This window comes from Pseudophryne corroboree, chromosome 6 (genome assembly GCF_028390025.1).
Source record: "Pseudophryne corroboree isolate aPseCor3 chromosome 6, aPseCor3.hap2, whole genome shotgun sequence".
Classification (NCBI taxonomy): domain Eukaryota; kingdom Metazoa; phylum Chordata; class Amphibia; order Anura; family Myobatrachidae; genus Pseudophryne; species Pseudophryne corroboree.
In genome coordinates, this window is record NC_086449.1 from 672,482,079 (window position 1) to 672,504,084 (window position 22,006).

At 48.0% G+C, this 22,006-nt stretch overlaps 1 protein-coding gene across 4 annotated transcripts in view; it reads right to left on the bottom strand.

Annotated features, from left to right (window-relative positions):
- Nucleotides 1–22,006, bottom strand: part of DOCK2 (dedicator of cytokinesis 2) — a 1,781,615-nt gene that overhangs the window by 1,003,203 nt on the left and 756,406 nt on the right. For all 4 annotated transcript variants that reach the window (XM_063928256.1, XM_063928254.1, XM_063928255.1 and 1 more), the window contains exon 25: nt 3,162–3,268. In XM_063928256.1, coding sequence (XP_063784326.1) covers nt 3,162–3,268 — 107 coding nt within the window. The remainder of the gene's footprint in view (nt 1–3,161; nt 3,269–22,006) is intronic.

Here is a 22,006-nt window from a genome sequence, read left to right on the forward strand (position 1 = left end):
GAATGAATACAGCTTATTGAAGATATTATTGCTAATAAGGGGGTAAGGGGTTAATGCTTTAATGGGGATAATTAAGATTTTTTTTTCTCAATGAGACTGAGAACTAATTAGGGAGAATTTGTATATGAATAGAATTATTTGATGCTGAAGCTAATTAATAATTGGGAATATGGAGATTTTTGACTGTAAAGGAATTTAGTATATTAGTTATATTAAATGGCGTTGAATGATGCTGAAGTTGTTAATTATTTTTGAGGAGGGGTTATTTATTGATGAAAGCATGATACTGTAATGCACACAAAAATACTACTACTCTCTATTGTATAGCGGCCACTGGAGCTCTCTGTATTATATGGCAGTTACAGTGCATCCATAAAGTATTCAGAGCGCTTCACTTTTTCCACATTTTGTTATGTAACAGCCTTATTCCAAAATGCAATAAATTCATATTTGACAATGTGAAAAAGTTTTTTTGAGCTATTTGCAAATTCATAAAAAAAAAAAAAACTGAGAAATCACATGTACATCAGTATTCACAGCCTTTGCTCAATACTTTGTTGATGCACATTGGCAGCAATTACAGCCTCAAGTCTTTTTGAATATGATGCCACAAGCTTGGCACACCAATCTTTGGGCAGTTTCGCCCATTCCTCTTTGCGGCACCTCTCAAGCTCCATCAGGTGGGTTCAAGTCTGGGCTCTGGCTCAGCCACTGAAGGACATTCACAGAGTTGTCCTGAAGCCATTCCTTTGATATCTTGACTGTGTGCTTAGGGTCATTGTCCTACTGAAAGATGAACCGTCGCCCCAGTCTGAGGTCAAGAGAGCTCTGAAGCAGGTTTGCATTTATCTTTCCCTCTATCCTGACTAGTCTTACAGTTCCTGCCACTGAAAAACATCCCCACAGCATGATGCTGCCACCACCATGCTTCACTGTAGAGATGGTGTTGGCCTCGTGATGAGAGGTGCCTGGTTTCCTCCAAACATGACACCTGGCATTCACACCAAACAGTTCAATCTTTGTTTCATCAGACCAGAGAATTTTGTTTCTCATGGTCTGAGAGTCCTTCAGGTGCATTTTGGAAAACTCCAGGCTTACTGCCATGTGCTTTTTACTAAGGAGTGGCTTCCGTCTGGCCACTCTACCATACAGGCCTGATTGGTGGATTGCTGCAGGAGGGTTGTCTTTCTGGAAAGTTCTTCTCTCTCCATAGAGGAATGCTGTAGCTCTGACAGAGTGACCATCAGGTTCTTGATCAGCCTTTGCCCCGAGTGACAATATAGTATATAGTATATTTGCATAGACAAATGATATGACTTGTGTATTTGTGTGTGTATGCCACTCTGCATCCGATTCTATATACATCTTTATTCTGAACTATACAAGGCTCTTCACTCCCCTGATTCCACCTTTCTAGTGGCAGGCTGCTGTAAGTATCAGAAACATACTGCTCTGAGGAAGCCGCTGAACGTAACAAAGGCGGAGAAACGCGTAAGAGACTTCATATTACCCCTCCGGTACCGGTCGGAACTTTTAAGAAAACCTGCAGGCATTCTCCAAACAATTGGACACTCCAGATATGGCACCATTGATGGGATAAAAAAGCACCAGGAGCCGGGAGGAACCAATGTATGGGATCAGAATCTGAAACAGGTTTACTACTAAATTTATTTGTGGATCACTGCCATTGCTTTCAAGCTATAAAACAGCATGCTGTACTAACCATTGAAATAACATCACTAATAATTGTTGCAACTAACTAACACCAGTGACAATATCTATCGCATGGATAAAAATCTCTGACTAATACAAGCTAAAGATTCTGATTAATCAGCTGACTGTGGAAGATCGCTTTACTAACCATACGTATGTAGAGATGTATCTATAGTTGTGTTCAATATTTGGCAGGATCAGCCGACATACTAGGACGGGACTTTGCTATTAATTATTGTGAAATTTTAGTGTATTAATAAAAAGACACGTAATTTTTTAATAAGCGCTGTTATCTGTATATGTTTTAGTTTTTAATTGTTGGGTGGAGTACTCTCCCTTTTTACAGCTGCTATTGATTAATGTGTGTTTTTTAGATTCCAATTAATGTGTACTTATCTACCCAGCAAATAGCGCCGAGTTACTTTGTTGTGAAAGTATCAGAAACACACAGACTGAATTTACAGCACATATTTTACACTAAAGGTCTCACTTTATATCAGCCACATTGTGCCTGATTTTGAGAGCAGTATCCTATTAGCCACAGTAAAACATTGGGTGTGAAAAATGTCCTTTTTTTTTTGCAGTTTTTGCCGATGTTTCTATCTGATCTATGCTATCTGATTAGATCGCCTGTAAAAAAAATACCTTTTCTCTTGAAAACACACAGACTCAGTGAAACCTATGTGTTTTCGTGAGAAACAGCTCAGTTTTTGCTTGAAAACGGAGCTGTTTCCGGGGATTTGGTTTCGCCTGCCTGAGGCAGGTAGAACAAAATCCCCAGTATGCTGCCGCTCGCGCCGGCTTACCCGATAGCCCCAGGGGAGGCCTTTAGCTGCGGTAATTTACAGGATTAATAGGATACCGCCCTGAGGGGGAGATGTACTAAGCAGTGATAAAAGTGGAGAAGTGAGCCAGTGGAGAAGTTGCTCATGGCAACCAATCAGCTGCTCTGTATACTTTTATAGTATGCAAATGACAAATGTTACACCAGTGCTGATTGGCCACCATGGGCAACTTTTCCACTGGCTCACTTCTCCACTTTATCACTGCTTAGTACATGTCCCAATGAGTTCTGAATAAAGTAGGAAAGAGGAAGTAACTGTGCACCATGGTAAAACCATGTTGCACTGCAAGTGGGGCAAATTTAAAATGTGTAGATAAAGTTGAGAGAGGTATGTTCAAACTGAAATGTAAATTGCTATATAAACATAAAGCTTTCCAGCATGTAGGCTACATGCAAAAGCAGCCAGTATTTACCCAACATGCAAAATAAAGTATGTATTTGCACCCCCTAGCATTGCAGTATGGTTGGTTCAGGTGTACAGTTATTTGTTCTTTCTTATTTTATTCCCAAATCAGAATCAGGTCCGCTGTGTCTAAGTTACTTTTTATTAAATACACAACAGACTAAATAAAAATATATTATTAGTATATATTATATAACTTACCTTGTTTTTTGAATAGGTTACTGCGAACAATCTCATTCATAGACTGCACTTTTTGCTGCTGCAGCTTCACAGGAGGGATACAGGTGTAAAACTCATATAGCAGTTGGCTATAATAGGAACAAAGAGAATATAATAGTTAAAATGTTTATCTTTAACCATATTATAATCATCAATCAATGTTGTATTTGTAGATTTCCAGTAAAATGAAAGCTATTAAGACAAAGTCATGGATAGAAAAAAGTTAGTACAGTAAAACAAGGGTAAAAAAAAGAGGATGGAGACAGTATGAGCTTAGATTCATCTGAAGGTACATTTCACACCACACTTTGGGGGTCATTTCGAGTTGATCGCTAGCTGCTGTTGTTCGCAGCGCGGCGATCAGGCTAAAAATCGGCATTTCTGCGCATGCGTATGCACTGCAATGCGCACGCGCGACGTACGGGTACAAAGTCCTTTGTGGTTTTGCACAGGTTCTAGTGAAATTTTGACTTTATGCAGCTGGGGGTGTGGTCTGCGCTCCCTTAAATAAATAATGTTTGTATAGGTGAATATCCGTGCGGCCTAGGTTAGAGTGGAAAAATAGTTTCAGATGTTTTCTATTTTAGCAGTGTCTGGAGCAAAAACCTCTGGCGCTACTGGATAATGCTATTGATAGATAAAAATTGTATATATGTATATGTGGTATATTTTATTTTGTGCAAAATTTAATAAAATAATTAAACAGATGTTGAATAAACAAATGAATAAAGGTTGAAGTAAGTGTATAGCAAAGAAAGATAGTATAAATACAAAAAAATTAAGAAGGTATTGATAAAAGTTAAGATGTTAAAAAACCACTGCAGATGCAGTATGGTTAAAGAGAAGCAGGTGATAATTAGTAGGAAGACCAGAAGCAGATTTTAGATGAGGAGTATAAATATAAATTAAAAAAAATTGGTTAAAATATATAAATTAGAAATTTAGATTGAGGAAGATCAGTCCTCTTTTACTTGTGTATACACGGAGTCTGTTGCGCAGGATTGTGGTTTGTATGCGCATTGTCCAAAGTCAATAATGCATACAGAGTCCGTTCGTATAGATATATCCTTATGGAGCTTTAAAATCATCAGTTTAAGGTTATACAGAAGCGCTTACGTGTCTTCACCCCCGTATGGGGTTTGGCTGTCTGCTTTTCATACGTTTGTGGGCTGTCAGCGTCTCTTTCCCCGGAGCCGCGGTGTCTTACAGGCGCCTGTAAGTTTGATCCCCGTGGAGTTCTAGCTGGCGTCTTCCAGAGGGTCAGGATCTCCGGATCTGAGACGAGTAGGGGGCGTGGTGCAACGTGTTTCACTCGGCTCAATAGTGCCGTGCTTCGTCAGGGACTGTCCTTTTACAGGCTATCCAGATTGATCGCCTGTAAAAAAATGCCCTTTCTCCCGAAAACACACAGGTTCAGTGAAACCTGTGTGTTCTCAGTAGAAACAGACCCATTTTCGCACGAAAACAGGGCTGTTTCTGGGGATTTGGTTTCGCCTGCCTGAGGCAGGCGAAACAAAATCCCGATGGCCGGTAATACCTGCAGCGTCCCTGTCCACCTGCTGATGACGCGGATGCTGTGTGGCCGCTGACTGGGAGAAGCTGCCGGGTGACTGCTGTTGCTGGGGATCTGTGTGCGGCTGCAGTATCCCCTTTCTCCTGCTGATAACGCGGGTGCTGCTGTGGGGCCGCTGGCCGGGGGAAGCCGCCGGGTGACTTCTGCTGGGGGTCTGTGTGCGGCGCCATGCGTGTGTGTCTCGCGGGCAGTCATCAGGTAACCCTCAATAAGCACAGCTCGTGCTGGCTTATCGGGGGTAATAGGATAGCCTCTGGTGGGTAAATTACTGGGGCTAATTGGATATCCCCCTAAGTATTTCATGCTACGGTTGTTTCTGGAAGAAAATAGGTCCATGTATTAATTGTGAATGCTATTAATTTAATGTTGGGGCTGGAATTGAATTCTATTAAGTTTTTATTTATTTATTTTATGTTGGGGTTGAAAGGTGAAACTAGGGTGGCCAATCCCAGGCCATTTTTTCAATCCTGGGAATCGGGATTGAAAAATGTGCAATCCCGGGATTCCCGGTATACCCGGGATTGGCTGCATATCAGTGTCTCACCCCCTCCCGTCCCACCCCGGCCTGCCAGGTCAGATAAATCATAACAATCTCACCGGGTGGGTGGAAGGGACACTTCTGTCGCATTCTGGATGCTGGGCAGGCTGTGCGGCGGTGAGGTCATGCGGGAGCCGGGCAGCGTCTGAGCATCCTGATGATGCTCAACGCTGCCCGACATATCCAAAAATAGGTTGCTGGCCAATCTCAAAATCCCCGGGATTAGATTGGAAACTCCAATCCAGGGATTGAATCCTGGCCAATTTTAGGCCGGCATTCCGGGATCCCACCGATCCTGATCCCAGGATTGGCCACCATAGGTGAGACACAGGGACACAGGCCTAGAGGAGTTACTCATTGTCAGGCTTCCTATTTCATGTACTCATTCTTAAAGGAGGGCCCCAACAATCAGGATCTTAACATATCAGCAGCAGCAGGTAGTATAAGCTGCAAGAAAGTAGAAGAGAGGACAGTCTGCTACCTGTACAGATGTTTGTATGTCAGTCGTTAATATTGGTGACTGTCCCTCTCAGTGAGGACTTTGGGAGTAATTCAGAGTTGATCGCAACAGCAAATTTGTTAGCAGTTGGGCAAAGCCATGGGGTCATTCCGAGTTGATCGTAGCTGTGCTGAATTTAGCACAGCTACGATCGTTAACTCAGACCTGCCTCCCCCCCCCCCCCCTACGCATAAATACAAAAGCGATGCCTTTGTATTTGAGGAGTAACTCCCGGCCAGCGCAGCGCCTGCGGCTGGCCGGGAGTTGCTCGTCGCTCCCGCTGGCCGCAGAGGATGCGTGAGACGTCACGCAGCTGCCGTGGCCCGTCCCCCCAACGGTCCGGCCACGCCTGCGTTGGCCGGTCCAATCCCCCTAAATGCCGGCTTAACGCCGCCGTTCAGCCCCCTCCTGCCTAGCGACCGCCTCTATCTATCTCAGAGGCGATCACTAGGTAACGAAAGCTGCCATGCGCCGGCGCACTGTGGTGCGACGCAAGCGCAGTTCCAACCCGATCGCTGCGCTGTGACAAACTGCAGCGAGCGATCAGGTCGGAATGACCCCCCATGTGCACTGCAGGGGGAGGCAGATATAACATGTGCAGAGAGAGTTAGATTTGGGTGGGGTGTGTTTAAACTGAAATCTAAATTGCAGTGTAAAAATAAAGCAGCCAGTATTTACCCTGCACAGAAATAAAATAACCCACCCAAATCTAACTCTTCTGCAAATGTTATATCTGCCACACCTGCAGTGCACATGGGCCCTCATTCCGAGTTGTTCACTCGCTAGCTGCTTTTAGCAGCATTGCAAATGCTAGGCCGCCGCCCTCTGGGGGTGTATCTTAGCATAGCAGAATAGCGAACGAAAGATTAGCAGAATTGCTACTAAATATTTTCTTGCAGTTTCTGAGTAGCTCAAGACCTACTCCTAGATTGCGATCAGCTCAGTCCATTTAGTTCCTGCTTTGACGTCACAAACACGCCCTGCGTTCGGCCAGCCACTCTCCCGTTTCTCCAGACACTCCCGCGTTTTTCCCTGACACGCCTGCGTTTTTTAGCACACTACCGGAAAACGCTCAGTTACCACCCAGAAATGCTCCTTTCCTGTCAATCATTTACCGATCAGCAGTGCGACTGAAAAGCGCCGCACGAACAACAGCAAAACTGCTAAGTTTTTAGTTAAATAACTTAGCGCATGCGCGCTGCGTACCATGCGCATGTGCATTTAGCAACAAATCGCAGCATAGCGAAAATCGGCAACGAGCGAACAACTCGGAATGACCACCATGGTTTTGCTCAACTGCTAGCAAATTTGCTGCTGCAATCAACTCTGAATTACCCCCTTTGTCCGGATTGCACAAACACTGCCTTTGCACCTAGAACCATAAAACAGTACTACAGCATGTGCTGATGGGGATCTTTCTTCCACCATCAAATGCTCGGTTGTTTGCCTTGTCAGGCTGCCCCCAAGCACAACATTATTGGTTGACCTCCATCATGTCAATGCCTCCTTTATGTTAGGGCCTCCCAAATGCCAAAGCAGCACCAACCTCACCCCCCCTCCGCAACCACAATTTACTGACCATTTCCCTCTCCTCCCTCACCAGTTACAAAATAAAAAAATAAGTTGCAAGAACAATCAGCCTAGCAGGGCTCTCATCCAAGTGAGCATATTGTGCCACAAGCAAGTGTCACCCCTAGGCACATGCCTCATATGCCTAGTGGGAATCCACCTCTGACTCTGGGATGCTGTGTGCTTTCTGGTATCCGTTCAGATGGTCGACCATGTTATGGTCGACAGTCATTAGGTTGACCACTATTGGTCGACATTGACATGGTCGACATGGACACATGGTCGACACATGAAAATGGTCGACACGTGAAAGGTCGACACATGAAAGGGTCGACGTGAGTTTTTTAACTTTTTTTCTTTTGGGGAACTTTTCCATACTTTACGATCCACGTGGACTACGATTGGAACGGTAATCTGTGCCGAGCGAAGCGGTAGCGGAGCGAAGGCACCATGCCCGAAGCATGACGAGCGAAGCGAGCCATGCGAGGGGACGCGGTGCACTAATTGGGGTTCCTAGTCACATTACGCAAAAAACGACACCAAAAAAACTAATGTCGACCTTTTCATGTGTCGACCATTTTCATGTGTCGACCATTTTCACGTGTCGACCATGTGTCCATGTCGACCATGTCAATGTCGACCAATAGTGGTCGACCTAATGTCTGTCGACCATAACATGGTCGACCATTCATACCGGAACCGTGCTTTCTGGGGACATACAGACTTGTAGAACTTCTACAAAGAGATTCTCTCATCTTATGATGTACGGCAGTAGTCGAAGTGGGGCGGTATACGACGGTATGGTATACCACCACTTCTTCCACTGACCCGGAAATGAACACATGAAAGTGCAGCAGGAGGCGAGGGAAGTGGCCATCCTGCTGCACATGGTGCTCCCCGTCCCTGCGCGGCGGCCGGCGGCTGTGTAGATCACTGTAGTAGCTCACAGCCGCTCACCGCCGCCAGCCTCCCGCCGCCCGCCACCAGCCGTCTGGCGCCCGCCACTAGCCGCCCGATGCCGCCAGCAGCCCACCGCTCACTGCTGCCAGCAACAAATGAGGTAATGTTCCCCTGCTTTCACCTCTCTCCCTGCTGTCACTGTCATCACTCTCCCTGTCGTCACTCTCCATGTCGTCACTGTCGTCACTCTCCCTGTCGTTACAGTCGTCACTCTCCCTGTCGTCATTCTCCCTGTCGTCACTCTCCCTGTTGTCACTGTCGTCACTCTCCCTGTCGTCACTGTCTCTCTCCCTGTCTCTCTCCCTGTCGTCACTCTGTCTCCCTGTCGTCACTCTGTCTCCCTGTCGTCACTCTCATTCAGTGTGCTACAAGGTGAATTTCGGCTCATTCAGTGTGCTACAATGTGAGTTTCGGCTCATTCACTGTGCTACAATGTGAATTTCGGCTCATTCAGTGTGCTACAATGTGAGTTTCGGCTCATTGAGTGTGCTTCAAGGTGAGTTTCGGCTCATTCAGTGTGCTACAATGTGAATTTCGGCTCATTCAGTGTGCTACAATGTGAGTTTCGGCTCATTCAGTGTGCTTCAAGGTGAGTTTCGGCTCATTCAGTGTGCTTCAAGGTGAGTTTCGGCTCATTCAGTGTGCTACAATGTGAATTTCGGCTCATTCAGTGTGCTACAAGGTGAATTTCGGCTCATTCAGTGTGCTACATTGTGAGTTTCGGCTCATTCACTGTGCTACAATGTGAATTTCGGCTCATTCAGTGTGCTACAATGTGAGTTTCGGCTCATTCAGTGTGCTTCAAGGTGAATTTCGTCTCATTCAGTGTGCTACAATGTGAATTTCGGCTCATTCAGTGTGCTACAATGTGAATTTCGGCTCATTCAGTGTGCTACAATGTGAATTTCGGATCATTCAGTGTGCTACAAGGTGAATTTCGGCTCATTCAGTGTGCTACAATGTGAATTTTGGCTCATTCAGTGTGCTACAATGTGAATTTCGGCTCATTCAGTGTGCTTCAATGTGAATTTCAGCTCGTACCGTTTTGTATAATGTGAATTTCAGCTCGTACCATGTGCTATAATGTGAATTTCAGCTTGTACCGTGTGCTATAAAGTGAAAGGGGCACCAGTACTAGATAGTATAAGGGGTTCTACTACAATGGACACGCCCCCTTTTGGGTGCCCCACCCCCTTTTTGGGCGACCCGCCCCCTTTCTTGAAGCGCGCGCAGAAGGCGCGCGCATAATTACATCCTTGACTTTTGCATACTAGCACTTCAAAATTTCCACTTCGACCACTGATGTAAGGTCCAACTAGTATCACATGATCTACACCAAGAGTAGATTCATGGACATATCCTCTGGCCACTAATAGGCTGGATTACTTAGCACTATTACGTGTTCAACTTGAGACAAAATAGGTTTTCTGTATTCTTATTATGAAGTTATTGGCATATTCCGGAAGCATATTTAATTACTTTATGTCAGCATCATTTAATTAGATTTTAGCTTGTTAAATTATATTACCTTTTTAATATGTTCTAAATTTTAATTTTAAAGTTAATATGGATTTTATTTACTGCACTGAACTCTGCTTGGATGCAGGGATTTAGTGAAAACAAGCAGCCGGCTTTCAGCAGTAGCAGAGAGCAGATGCAATACCTGGGTTAGCAGCCTTCCTGTGCCTTCAGTGGGAGAATAGCACATAACGGAGGGTGGGGACTACACTGTACACTGGGTATTAACCTCTGTGTTGTACATTGGCTACCAGGGACTTGGTTGTCTAATGTAGTCACCAGGGAATTAGCTCTGCATTGTACACCGGGCAACAGGTTCCATTTTTATACTAACCAACAGGCCATAGGTGTTGTATTGTACTAGCCCAACTGCAATTGATCTGTATTGTGAATTATACACAGTTATACTGTCCATGGTCATTGTTCCAGTGTGGTAAGTGGTACTATTTTTTAGTATGCTATAGTAGCTATAATGCACAGTAAGTAATCACTGCTGGGATTAAATATTGGGGTATTGTTGGGTATAAGATATGAATGGCAAACTATGGCATTAACTCCCGGAGGCCGTGGAAGCATTGGCCTCCAGTGCACCAGCTATTAGGGGCACACACGAAGAAATGAGGAAGGATCAGTGGCACCCTATAAAGGGGGCTTCTGGGTAATGAGATCACTGGCTCCAGCAAATCATGCACATTTAATAAGGTATTTGCAGCAGTCACTGATGATATTGCTCAGAAGCCCCCTTGGTAGTACCTCAGCAATGCCTTGAGCAGGAGTCCTGCACACCCATGGGATCTGTTTGACAGCAGCAGGAGAGTGTAGTGCACATCAGTCAGTGTCTTATTTCCCTCCCCCTGTGTATGTATGTCAGGCATGTAATTACAATATGGAGGCATATGTACTGGGTGCATGGTGGCACAGACAGAACCTCAACCCCCGGGGTCCATGTAAAAGCAGATAGTCAGGCAGAGAAGATTCATATATTGCACACTTCTGTCACTATAACCATAGGGATGTTTAATTCTTACACTGCATACTTCTTATTAACTATATTTGAAATGCATTAATCGGCATTCCATCTATTGTTTATTGATTATATTTCATAAGAATATATTAGATTGTAAACTGAGTATTTTGGAAGTAAATGCTAGGGTGTGGGAATGTGTATCTGGGTGCTGCTGGAGTGCTGGAAGTGACTGCAGGGGGCAGAGAATGTATATCTAGTGGCTGCTTAGATCGGAGTGGTGGTGGTGGTGAAAGTTGAGGGAGGGGGAAGCACCAACAACTACAGTACCTCACCTCTGGCTCTGGGCTCCTGCTATGAATTTACACCTCTGATTGTAAAGAAGACATAAGTTGTCTGTATGCTAGCTTTACTTGTTGTGCTAAAACAATGGTACAATCATTGACTTCTGATATAGCTTAGTATGGCATCATCATAAAATTAGTAAATATATATATATATATATATATATAAAATATTATATAGCACTTTTCTACCAATAAATAAAGAGGAGACATACAGTATAGTTGGCTGATATATACAGTGACTGTGTACTTTTGAATGCATTAGCACAGTCTTCACTGGGACAACCTTATTGGTAAAAGCAGTCCGGGCTTCATCTGACCTAATTTATAGAGCTTCTCTTTAATATTACTATTTAAATGTTGTCTCTATATTTAAAATTAAAGGGGGGCGTGGCCTGGAGGCTGAACGGAGCGGCAGCACGAGCTGGGAGCTCCACTATAGCAGTGGAGATAATACCACCGTTCCTCTCCCCTCGTGCTTTATAACCCTCCTAGACTCGGCCCCTGTAGCTGCGTGGACCCCTCTCCGAGGTGGACCAGCGCCGCGGAATCGGGGAGCCGGTTTACTGGCTCCTGCGGGTTGCGGCCTGTCCGCCATCTGGAAGCCGGGGCCTCGATTTGGGACTGACGCTGCCGGCCGCTCAAAGTGCCTGCCAGTGGAGCGCCTACTGGGGGGCCTCGTTCTGAAGCCTGCGCCCGGACCACCTCCCTTGGGCTGGAGTGATACGCGCGGGGGGTCCGGAGTCCCGGCGGCGGCCATCTTAAGCCTCGGGAGCCGCGAGAGACGCTCGGTCCGGGTGGTGCTTCATCCTGCCCAGGTGAGGTGTCCCCCTGCCCAGCGGTGATTCCCCCCCCCCACTGCAGCCTTGTGCTTCCCCCCCCCCTGCGGGCGGCTGCCGCCGGGGGCCCTGATTGGGATGCTGAGGGGAGCGCAATCCCGTCCCTCCTGCGTCCTTGTCCGGGGGCTGGCTCTTGGTCTCCCCTGGGCCTACACCGTATAACCCGCCCTTCCTGGGTCTTTTAACCGGACCCCCCCCCCCCCCCCCCCCCCCCTGGGCTACTGTTGTCTAGAGGCTGAGTGTGGACCCCTCGGTCGCCGGCTATAGTTAAGGCCCTGTTTCCTATATACATCTCATAGGGCCGTGACCTACCTTCGGAGGCAGCGTGACGTGTGGAGCTGAGACTCCTGCCCAGCCCCCGCATACCTCGCGCTGACCTTGGAAGCTCTCTAAAACCTACCTGCCGGCGGCCTGCACGCTCCTACCCTCCCTCCCTGATCGCCTCACGCGGGCCATCGCCTGCCTCGACCTGGCACTGCCTTCCCCGTCCCCCTGACGGCCTCCGTCTCTCCGACACCCCTGCAGCCCCGGACCCCACGTTGGAGGCCTCCCTGCTGCAGTCCACCGGAGCCCACATTACAGCCTGACTGAGGGGCCCAGCTCTCTCTCTGGCCCTGCACACTCCGGCCCCTCCCTACAGGCTCCTGCCTCTCCCGGTCCCCGTGTGGGCCTTTCCTGCTGCCGGACGCCCCTTTTTACCCTGCTGCCTGATCCTGGTACTGCCCCGGTCACTGGCTGGTCCGTGTCCGGGTCTCATCCCCGCGGATCCTGAACGAGGGTGGATCTCCAGAGTACCCCGTCTCCTGCAGCCACTGTCTGTCTGACTCCCCTCCGGGACCACATGGACCCTCCTCTCTGCTGAAGCTCCACGGCCCTGTCCCACCCACACTGCTTGGCTGCCCACGTCATGATACTTCTCTAGAACCCCCGCCTTAACCCCCCCTGGTACTGAGCCTTACTGCTGGAGCGCCTTCTCTACCTCCCACCCTGCTGTCCACCCCCTTGCTCATATGCTCACGATGCCCAGGGTGGCAAAAAATCACAGGCGTCTGACCTCACACCATTCCTTACTAAAAAGAGCACCCTGGCCAAGAACAGGCCCGATGCTCCTGAACTCCCCCATGGTCCCTCCGACTCCGAGCCTGAAGACGACGATCTCACACCCCTTACCCGCAGGGACTTTCTCTCCCTCCTTAAGGAGATGCGGGATGTTAAAACCTCTGTCCAGGCTCTCCACTCCCTGAAGTCCGATATTGCCGACATTGGCTCCAGTACTGATCAACTTGAGCGGCGAGTAGAAGAGGTGGTGTCGTTCCAACAATCGGTCGAGACCGACTTCCATCAACTCCGCCAAGATGTTGCTCAATTGCGGGAGGAGCATGAGGACCAGGACAATAGGGCGAGGAGAAATGAGGATTCGGGGTATTCCTGAGGAGGTTGAAGCGGCCCATCTTGATCTTAAGCGCCTCTTTGCCCACCTATCACCTGACACCCCTGAAGACCATCTTCTCCTGGACCGAGCACATCGAGCCCTCCGCCCTCGCTCCCAAGACTCTTCCCAGCCCAGAGATGTCATTCTCCGACTGCACTACTTCACGGCGAAAGAGGCCGTTATGATAGAAGCCCGGCGACTGGGGTCTGTGACTTTCCAGAATGTCTCCCTCCAGGTCTTCCAGGACTTATCCCCGCTCACTCTGGCCAAACGTAGGGACTTTAAGCCCGTCACTTCCCTGCTCTCCCAACATAATGTTAAGTACCGCTGGGGTTTCCCTTTCCGTATCCTGGTTTGGCACCAGGGGAAGCTGCTCACGGCCAGAAACCTACCCGAGGCTCAAACGCTGCTCTCCAAGCTGGGTATCCACACCGCTGAACAGGATCTTTCTGCTCAACGCCTGCCGCCGCAGACCCAGCGGAACTCACCTCAGCCTCCTCGATCAGAGTGGTTCACGGTCCCAGCTTCTACGGCCACTCCGGCTCCACCTCCAGTTCCCTGATGGACTTCTAGCTCTCTGATTTGATGCCTTCTCTTTATAGTTGTGTCGACCTTTCTTGGTCGTACTCCCCTAGCCGGGGAGCTGTTTACTGTTAGATCTTCCACATCCTGATTTCCCGACCCCTTAGTCGGTTCTCGACTGTTCTGTTGTTACCCCTTGTTAAAATGTTAAAAGGTGATAATCTGTTTTTTCTATCCCCTGCTTTTCCCTTTCTTTCTGGAGCTGGCGCTCCATCTGTTCTTTGTTCCTGCTTTCTCTCCAGCTTTTTCCCTCAGGTCTCTCCAGGGGAGGTCCGCCTCCTTCCCATTGCCACGTGGTTTGTGATGCATCATCTGGATGCCATGCTGTGCCCCCTTAGGGCTTTGAGCCCTCTTGCTGACCTAGGTGCCTTTCCGACACCTAGTACCCCTTCCCCCTGTCAGCACCACCGGTCCTGGCCCCTACTGCCGGATGACCAACTACCCTCCCCTCCCTCCCGGTCTCCTTTCCTTCCTCCCTCCTTTCTGACCACGTTGTCTCTCGCTATGTCTCCTTCTCCTCTATCTCTCTTCCTCCTCCCTCTACTTTCAGTGTTCTACACTCTTTCTATTCTGCCTACCTCTTTGCTGTTTGCCCATGGGTCTCCGGGTACTCTCTTTTAATGTGTAGGGCCTGAATAGCCCTCAAAAGCGAGGTAAGCTCTTTGCCTCCCTTAAGCTCCAGAAAGGCGACCTCGTCTTTCTCCAGGAGACTCATTTCCTACATAACTCCCACCCTACACTACAATGTAAACCGTACCCTGATTCTTTCCATGCCTGTGATCATTCAGCCAAAAAACGGGGGGGTCGCAATATTATTTGCCCGTCACCTCACCTTCGAGCTTCTAGATTCCCATGCCGACAAGGAGGGCCGGTTTCTTGTTTTGGTGGGGAAACTTAACAACAAACTATGTACCTTAGCTAACGTCTATGCCCCTAACCAACAACAGGAACTATTCTTTGCTAAGCTAGATACCCTCCTTACTCAAGTCCGGCAAGGCGACCTCATACTTGCTGGGGATTTTAACTCTGTTTTAAATCCAAAGATAGACCGCTCTCCCTCTCTGCCCGCTGCTTTCCCGTCGGACTCCCTCCGCTCTAGATCCCTCCTCCGTCTCATGCAATCCCAGCTTCTCTACGACTCCTGGAGGATAAAAGATCCCTCTGCACGTGACTACACCTTTTATTCTGCCCCTCATAATTCCTACTCCCGCATTGATATGGTCCTGCTCAGCCATGATCTTGCCTTGAATCTCCACGATGCCCATATACATCCATTGATCTGGTCTGATCATGCCCCTATCTCTTGCGACCTCTCGGGTCTGCTCTCACGCCCCGCCCCATGACATGGCGTCTTAACGACTCCCTCCTTCACAACCCGGAGATACGTTCGTTCCCATCTTCGGGACAAGATTTCAGAAAATTTTGCCCTGAACGACTCCCCTGACATTTCTAGGTCCACTCTCTGGCTGGCACATAAGGCAGTTCTTCGTGGGCACATTATCAGCCTGGCCTCAAAAGCCAAAAAACAGTCCCTCACTCAGTTTAACAAACTCTCTATTAAAGTCCACAGCCACGAGGCCCAGCACAAGGCGTCCTCCAACCAGGCTATCTTGTCTGAACTCCGTACTGTCAAAGTGGAACTTGATCTCCTTCTCTCCAGACGGGTGGCTAAACGTCTCAAATAGCTTCGCCAGTCTTTTTATGACAAGGGTGACAAGGCAGACAAGATCCTGGCGGCACGACTCCGCTCCACGAGAGCCAAAACTAATATTGTCTCTATCAGAGACTCTCTCAATCAGCTAGTTCATGACCCCACCGCCATTAGGGCTGCCTTCCAATCCTACTACACTGACTTGTACAACCTGCCACCCCCCTCACCTGGTTCTTCCTCTCCGTCCCACTCTGACCTAGTCTCTCACTTTCTTTCAGCCTCTAACTTGCCTAGATTGCCTCAGGACGCCATGGACCAACTTAACAGTGAGATCTCGGTGGAAGAAACTGCCCAGACTATACTCATGCAAAAAATTGGTAAATCTCCTGGCCCGGATGGGTTCACGGCTCTTTACTACAAAAAAAAATTCCGATCTTCTCTCCCCACACCTTCAGTCCCTGTTTAATAGGATTATCCATGGCGACTCCTTTCCTCCTGAGATGTTAGAGGTTAGAATTGTGGTGATCCCTAAGGAAGGCAAGGACACCCTTAACTGCGCTAGCTATCGACCTATATCTCTCCTGAACCTGGACTTGAAAATCTTCGCTAAAATCCTAGCCAATCGCCTTAACCCATATCTCCCTTCCCTTGTCCGCTACAACCAAGTGGGGTTTATCCCGGGCCGCCAGGCGGGGGATAACACCAGACGAGCTATCGATCTTATACACATCTCGAACTCCAGGGGATCCCCCGCTATCATGCTCTCCTTAGATGCCGAAAAGGCTTTCGACCGGATCTCCTGGAGTTTTCTGAGAGCTGCCCTGGAGGCCTATGGCTTGTCTGGTGGCTTTCTCACTGGTGTCCTGGCACTATATTCCACCCCCTCCGCCACAGTCTTAATCAATGGCGTCCCGTCTGCTCCGGTCCGCATATCAAATGGTACACGTCAGGGATGCCCTCTCTCACCGATAATATTCGCCCTCATTATTGAGCCCCTCGCCTCTCAAATTAGAGCTCATCCAGATATACATGGTATACAAGTAGGCCGTACTGATCCTAAAATCTCCCTCTTCGCTGACGACATTCTACTTTCCCTGACCCAGCCCCTTATCTCACTCCCAAATTTATTCTCAGTCCTGCATTCTTATAGCCTTATATCAGGCTACAAGATCAGTTATTCCAAGTCCGAGGCTATGCTGCTTCATGTCCCCCACCGAGAGGCTGAATCCCTTCGCGCCAACTTCAACTTTAAATGGCAGCCTACAAAGATCAAATATTTGGGGATTTACTTGACCTCCCGCTACGATTCTCTCTTCCGGGAAAACTTTCCACCCCTCCTCACCAAAACACTCGCTGACCTGACGTCCTGGAACAGTCTATTCATTTCGTGGCTGGGCAGCATCATAGCGGTTAAAATGAACATAGTCCCCAGATGGCTCTACCTTTTCCAGACCCTCCCTGTGGCAGTCCCGGCCTCTTTTCTTCATACTACCCAGCGAGCCCTCGTGCGTCTTATCTGGAACCACAGACCCCCCCCCCCCGCATCGCTGCCAACACCCTGAAACGGCCAACCTCCGCTGGCGGTAGAGGTCTTCCTGATATCAAACTCTATTACCTAGCTTCCCATCTCTCCCATATTGTCACCTCTTATGCTCCTCCGGGGTCCGTATCCTGGTTGGATATCGAAGCAGCCCACGTCAACCTCTCTGACCTGAACCCCTTATGGGGTCTGCCCTCTACCTCTCGACCCCCAACCTCCAAACTCCTCCCCACTATAAATTTTAACCTTAAAATTTGGGATTCTCACTCTCTGAAGATGGGTCTTACCACCACCCCGTCACCCTTGACCCCTATCTGGCAGAACCCTATGTTTCCTCCTGGATTCTCGATTATGAGATTCCGTACATGGCTAACGCTGGGCTTCAAATTCCCGACTAATTTTGCTGATCGGGGTCAATGGCTGTCCCTACCTGACCTCCAACAGAAGACCACCTCGTACTCCCTTAATCCCTTTCAATTCCTACAAATCCGACACTTCTTAGGTTCTCTGCCCTCCTCCGCTTTGCTCCGAGTCCTCACTCCCTTTGAGAGCCTATGTATTAACTCTCACCTCCCAACTTTACTCTCTTTTACTAGATTTTTCCCTTCCCTCCTCCTGCCCCCACGAACTCGCATGGAAGCGTGATCTTGGGCCCCCTCCAGAGAGCGAAGACTGGGAGGACATGAGACTGGGGATTGCTAAATGCTCTATCGCTACTGCTTTTAAGGAGACGGCTTACAAAATTTACTACCGTTGGTACTACACCCCTGATAGACTTAACAAACTCTTTCCGTCTTCTTCCCCTAGTTGCTGGAGGAACTGCGGATCTAGAGGCACTATGCTACACATATGGTGGACCTGCCCGTCCATCATTTCCTTTTGGAATCTAGTCCACTCCCTCCTTAACTCCCTTCTGGACTACCCCGTGCTGAAAGATCCCTGGATCTTTTTGCTGTGTTACCCTCCCCCGATGCTTAATAAATTCTCCCAAAAACACATATTCTAACTGCGGCAAAATCGCTGATAGCTCTTAATTGGAAGAACCCCTCTTCACCCTCTCTCCTGTCTCTTAAAACCATAATTTGGCATATTGCATCAATGGAGAAGATTACGTATTACCTCCACGACCGGTGTCACGTTTTTGAGCAGGTTTGGGCCCCCTGGCTCGCTGCTGAACGTAGATCGCAGTCTCCCCCCTCTTGCTCCTAGCTCCTTCCGCAGACCCATGGGCATTGCCTACTGCTTCTCCTCCATCGCCTCTCTCCTTTTCTCTTCTTCTCTCCTCTTCTTTTTCTCCTTCTTATCTTCTCTCGCCTCTCCCTTGCCCTCTCTCTCTCTCTTTCTTCTGATCTCACTATTTCCATGATATGCACTGTGACTGGATTATATTGTGGTTTCCCCTCCCCCCCCCCCCCATCCCCCTCTTCCTCCTTTCCCTCCCTCCCCAAATTTAATACTTGATTACTAATGTTTTATTTTTGATTACTCTCGTTGTTTATTCTAAAATTGTGGTTTCTGTTGGACGTTGGTCCTCCTGACCGCCTGTCCCTTTTGTCAATGTACTGTTTGCCCATTCTGTTTAACCACGCAAAAATAAAGAATTAAAAAAAAAAAAAAAAAAAGGAGATATTTTCTGGCAAACAATAGGAAGATGCTTGGTAATTAACATTTTCCTTAGTTTGTTTCATCTGGCTGTTATTAATAATTTACAATTTTTCATAGTTTTCTTTGTGTCATGTGACTGCCATGACAACCACAGTCGCCTTGTGCATGACAATGATCAGAGAGGCTTTGGAATGCCCCTTTTATCTCTGTCTGCACTATAATTTCCTCCCCTCCACTTCACATGTCATGCTGGTAGTGTGTGTACAGTGTGTGTGTGTCCTCCAAAGAGAGATGAAAAGGAAAAAGGAGATAATGACTTGTAGGACAGCTTATAAAAAGCAATAAAATGCATGCTTAACTTGATAATAAGATTTTACTTACCGATAAATCTATTTCTCATAGTCCGTAGTGGATGCTGGGGACTCCGTCAGGACCATGGGGAACAGCGGCTCCGCAGGAGACAGGGCACAAAAGCAAGCTTTTAGGATCACATGGTGTGTACTGGCTCCTCCCCCTATGACCCTCCTCCAAGCCTCAGTTAGGTACTGTGCCCGGACGAGCGTACACAATAAGGAAGGATCTTGAATCCCGGGTAAGACTCATACCAGCCACACCAATCACACCGTACAACTTGTGATCTGAACCCAGTTAACAGTATGATAACAAAGAAGTAGCCTCTAAAAAAAGATGGCTCACAACAATAATAACCCGATTTTTGTAACAATAACTATGTACAAGTAATGCAGACAATCCGCACTTGGGATGGGCGCCCAGCATCCACTACGGACTATGAGAAATAGATTTATAGGTAAGTAAAATCTTATTTTCTCTAACGTCCTAGTGGATGCTGGGGACTCCGTCAGGACCATGGGGATTATACCAAAGCTCCCAAACGGGCGGGAGAGTGCGGATGACTCTGCAGCACCGAATGAGAGAACTCCAGGTCCTCCTCAGCCAGGGTATCAAATTTGTAGAATTTTACAAACGTGTTCCCCCCTGACCACGTAGCTGCTCGGCAAAGTTGTAAAGCCGAGACCCCTCGGGCAGCCGCCCAAGATGAGCCCACCTTCCTTGTGGAATGGGCATTTACAGATTTTGGCTGTGGCAGGCCTGCCACAGAATGTGCAAGCTGAATTGTACTACAAATCCAACGAGCAATAGTCTGCTTAGAAGCAGGAGCACCCAGCTTTTTGGGTGCATACAATATAAACAGCAAGTCAGACTTTCTGACTCCAGCCGTCCTGGAATTATATATATATATATATATATATATATATATATATATATTTTTTTTTTCAGGACCCTGACAACGTCTAGCAACTTGGAGTCCTCCAAGTCCCTAGTAGCCGCAGGCACCACAATAGGTTGTTTCAGGTGAAACGCTGACACCACCTTAGGAAGAAACTGGGGACGAGTCCGCAGTTCTGCCCTGTCCGAATGGAAAATCAAATATGGGCTTTTGTAAGACAAAAGCCGCCAATTCTAACACTCGCCTGGCCGAGGCCAGGGCCAACAGCATGGTCACTTTCCATGTGAGATATTTCAAATCCACAGATTTGAGCGGTTCAAACCAATATGATTTGAGGAATCCCAACACTACGTTGAGATCCCACGGTGCCACTGGAGGCACAAAAGGGGCTGTATATGCAATACTCCCGTGACAAATGTCTGGACTTCAGGAACTGAAGCCAATTCTTTCTGGAAGAAAATCTACAGGGCCGAAACGTGAACCTTAATGGACCCCAATTTGAGGCTCATAGACACTCCTGTTTGCAGGAAGTGCAGAAATCGACCTAGTTGAAATTTCTTCGTGGGGCCTTCCTGGCCTCACCCACGCAACATATTTTCACCACATGTGGTGATAACGTTGTGCGGTCACCTCCTTCCTGGCTTTGACCAGGGTAGGTATGACCTCTTCCGGAATGCCTTTTCCCTTAGGATCCGGCGTTCAACCGCCATGCCGTCAAACGCAGCCGCGGTAAGTCTTGGAACAGACATGGTACTTGCTGAAGCAAGTCCCTTCTTAGCTCCCGAGGCCATTAGTCCTCTGTGAGCATCTCTTGAAATTCCGGGTACCAAGTCCCTCTTGGCCAATCCGGAGCCACGAGTATAGTTCTTACTCCTCTACGTCTTATAATTCTCAATACCTTGGTTATGAGAAGCAGAGGAGGGAACACATACACCGACTGTTACACCCGCGGTGTTACCAGGACATCCACAGCTATCGCCTGAAGGTCTCGTGACCTGGCGCAATACCTGTCCCGTTTTTAGTTCGAGCGGGATGCCATCATGTCCACCTTTGGTCTTTCCCAACGGTTCACAATCATGCGGAAAACTTCCCGATGAAGTTCCCACTCTCCCGGGTGCAGGTCGTGCCTGCTGAGGAAGTCTGCTTCCCAGTCGTCCACTCCCGGAATGAACACTGCTGACAGTGCTATCACATGATTTTCCGCCTAGCGAAAAATCCTTGCAGTTTTGCCACTGCCCTCCTGCTTCTTGTGCCGCCCTTTCTGTTTACGTGGGCGACTGCCGTGATGTTATCCCACTGGATCAATACCGGCTGACCTTGAAGCAGAGGTCTTGCTAAGTTTAGAGCATTATAAATTTGCTCTTAGCTCCAGTATATTTATGTGGAGAGAATTCTCCAGACTTGATCACACTCCCTGGAAATTTTTTCCCTGTGTGACTGCTCTCCAGCCTCTCAGGCTGGCCTCCGTGGTCACCAGCACCCAATCCTGAATGCCGAATCTGCGGCCCTCTAGAAGATGAGCACTCTGTAATCACCACAGGAGAGACACCCTTGTCCTTGGATATAGGGTTATCCGCTGATGCATCTGAAGATGCGATCCGGACCATTTGTCCAGCAGATCCCACTGAAGAGTTCTTGCGTGAAATCTGCCGAATGGAATCGCTTCGTAATAAGCCACCATTTTTACCAGGACTCTTGTGCAATGATGCACTGACACTTTTCCTGGTTTTAGGAGGATCCCGATTAGCTCGGATAACTCCCTGGCTTTCTCCTCTGGGAGAAACACCTTTTTCTGGACTGTGTCCAGAATCATCCCTAGGACCAGCAGACGTGTCGTCGGAACAACTGCGGTTTTGGAATATTTAGAATCCACCCGTGTTGTCGTAGAACTACTTGAGATAGTGCTACTCCGACCTCCAACTGTTCTCTGGACCTTGTTCTTATCAGGAAGTCGTCCATTTTCT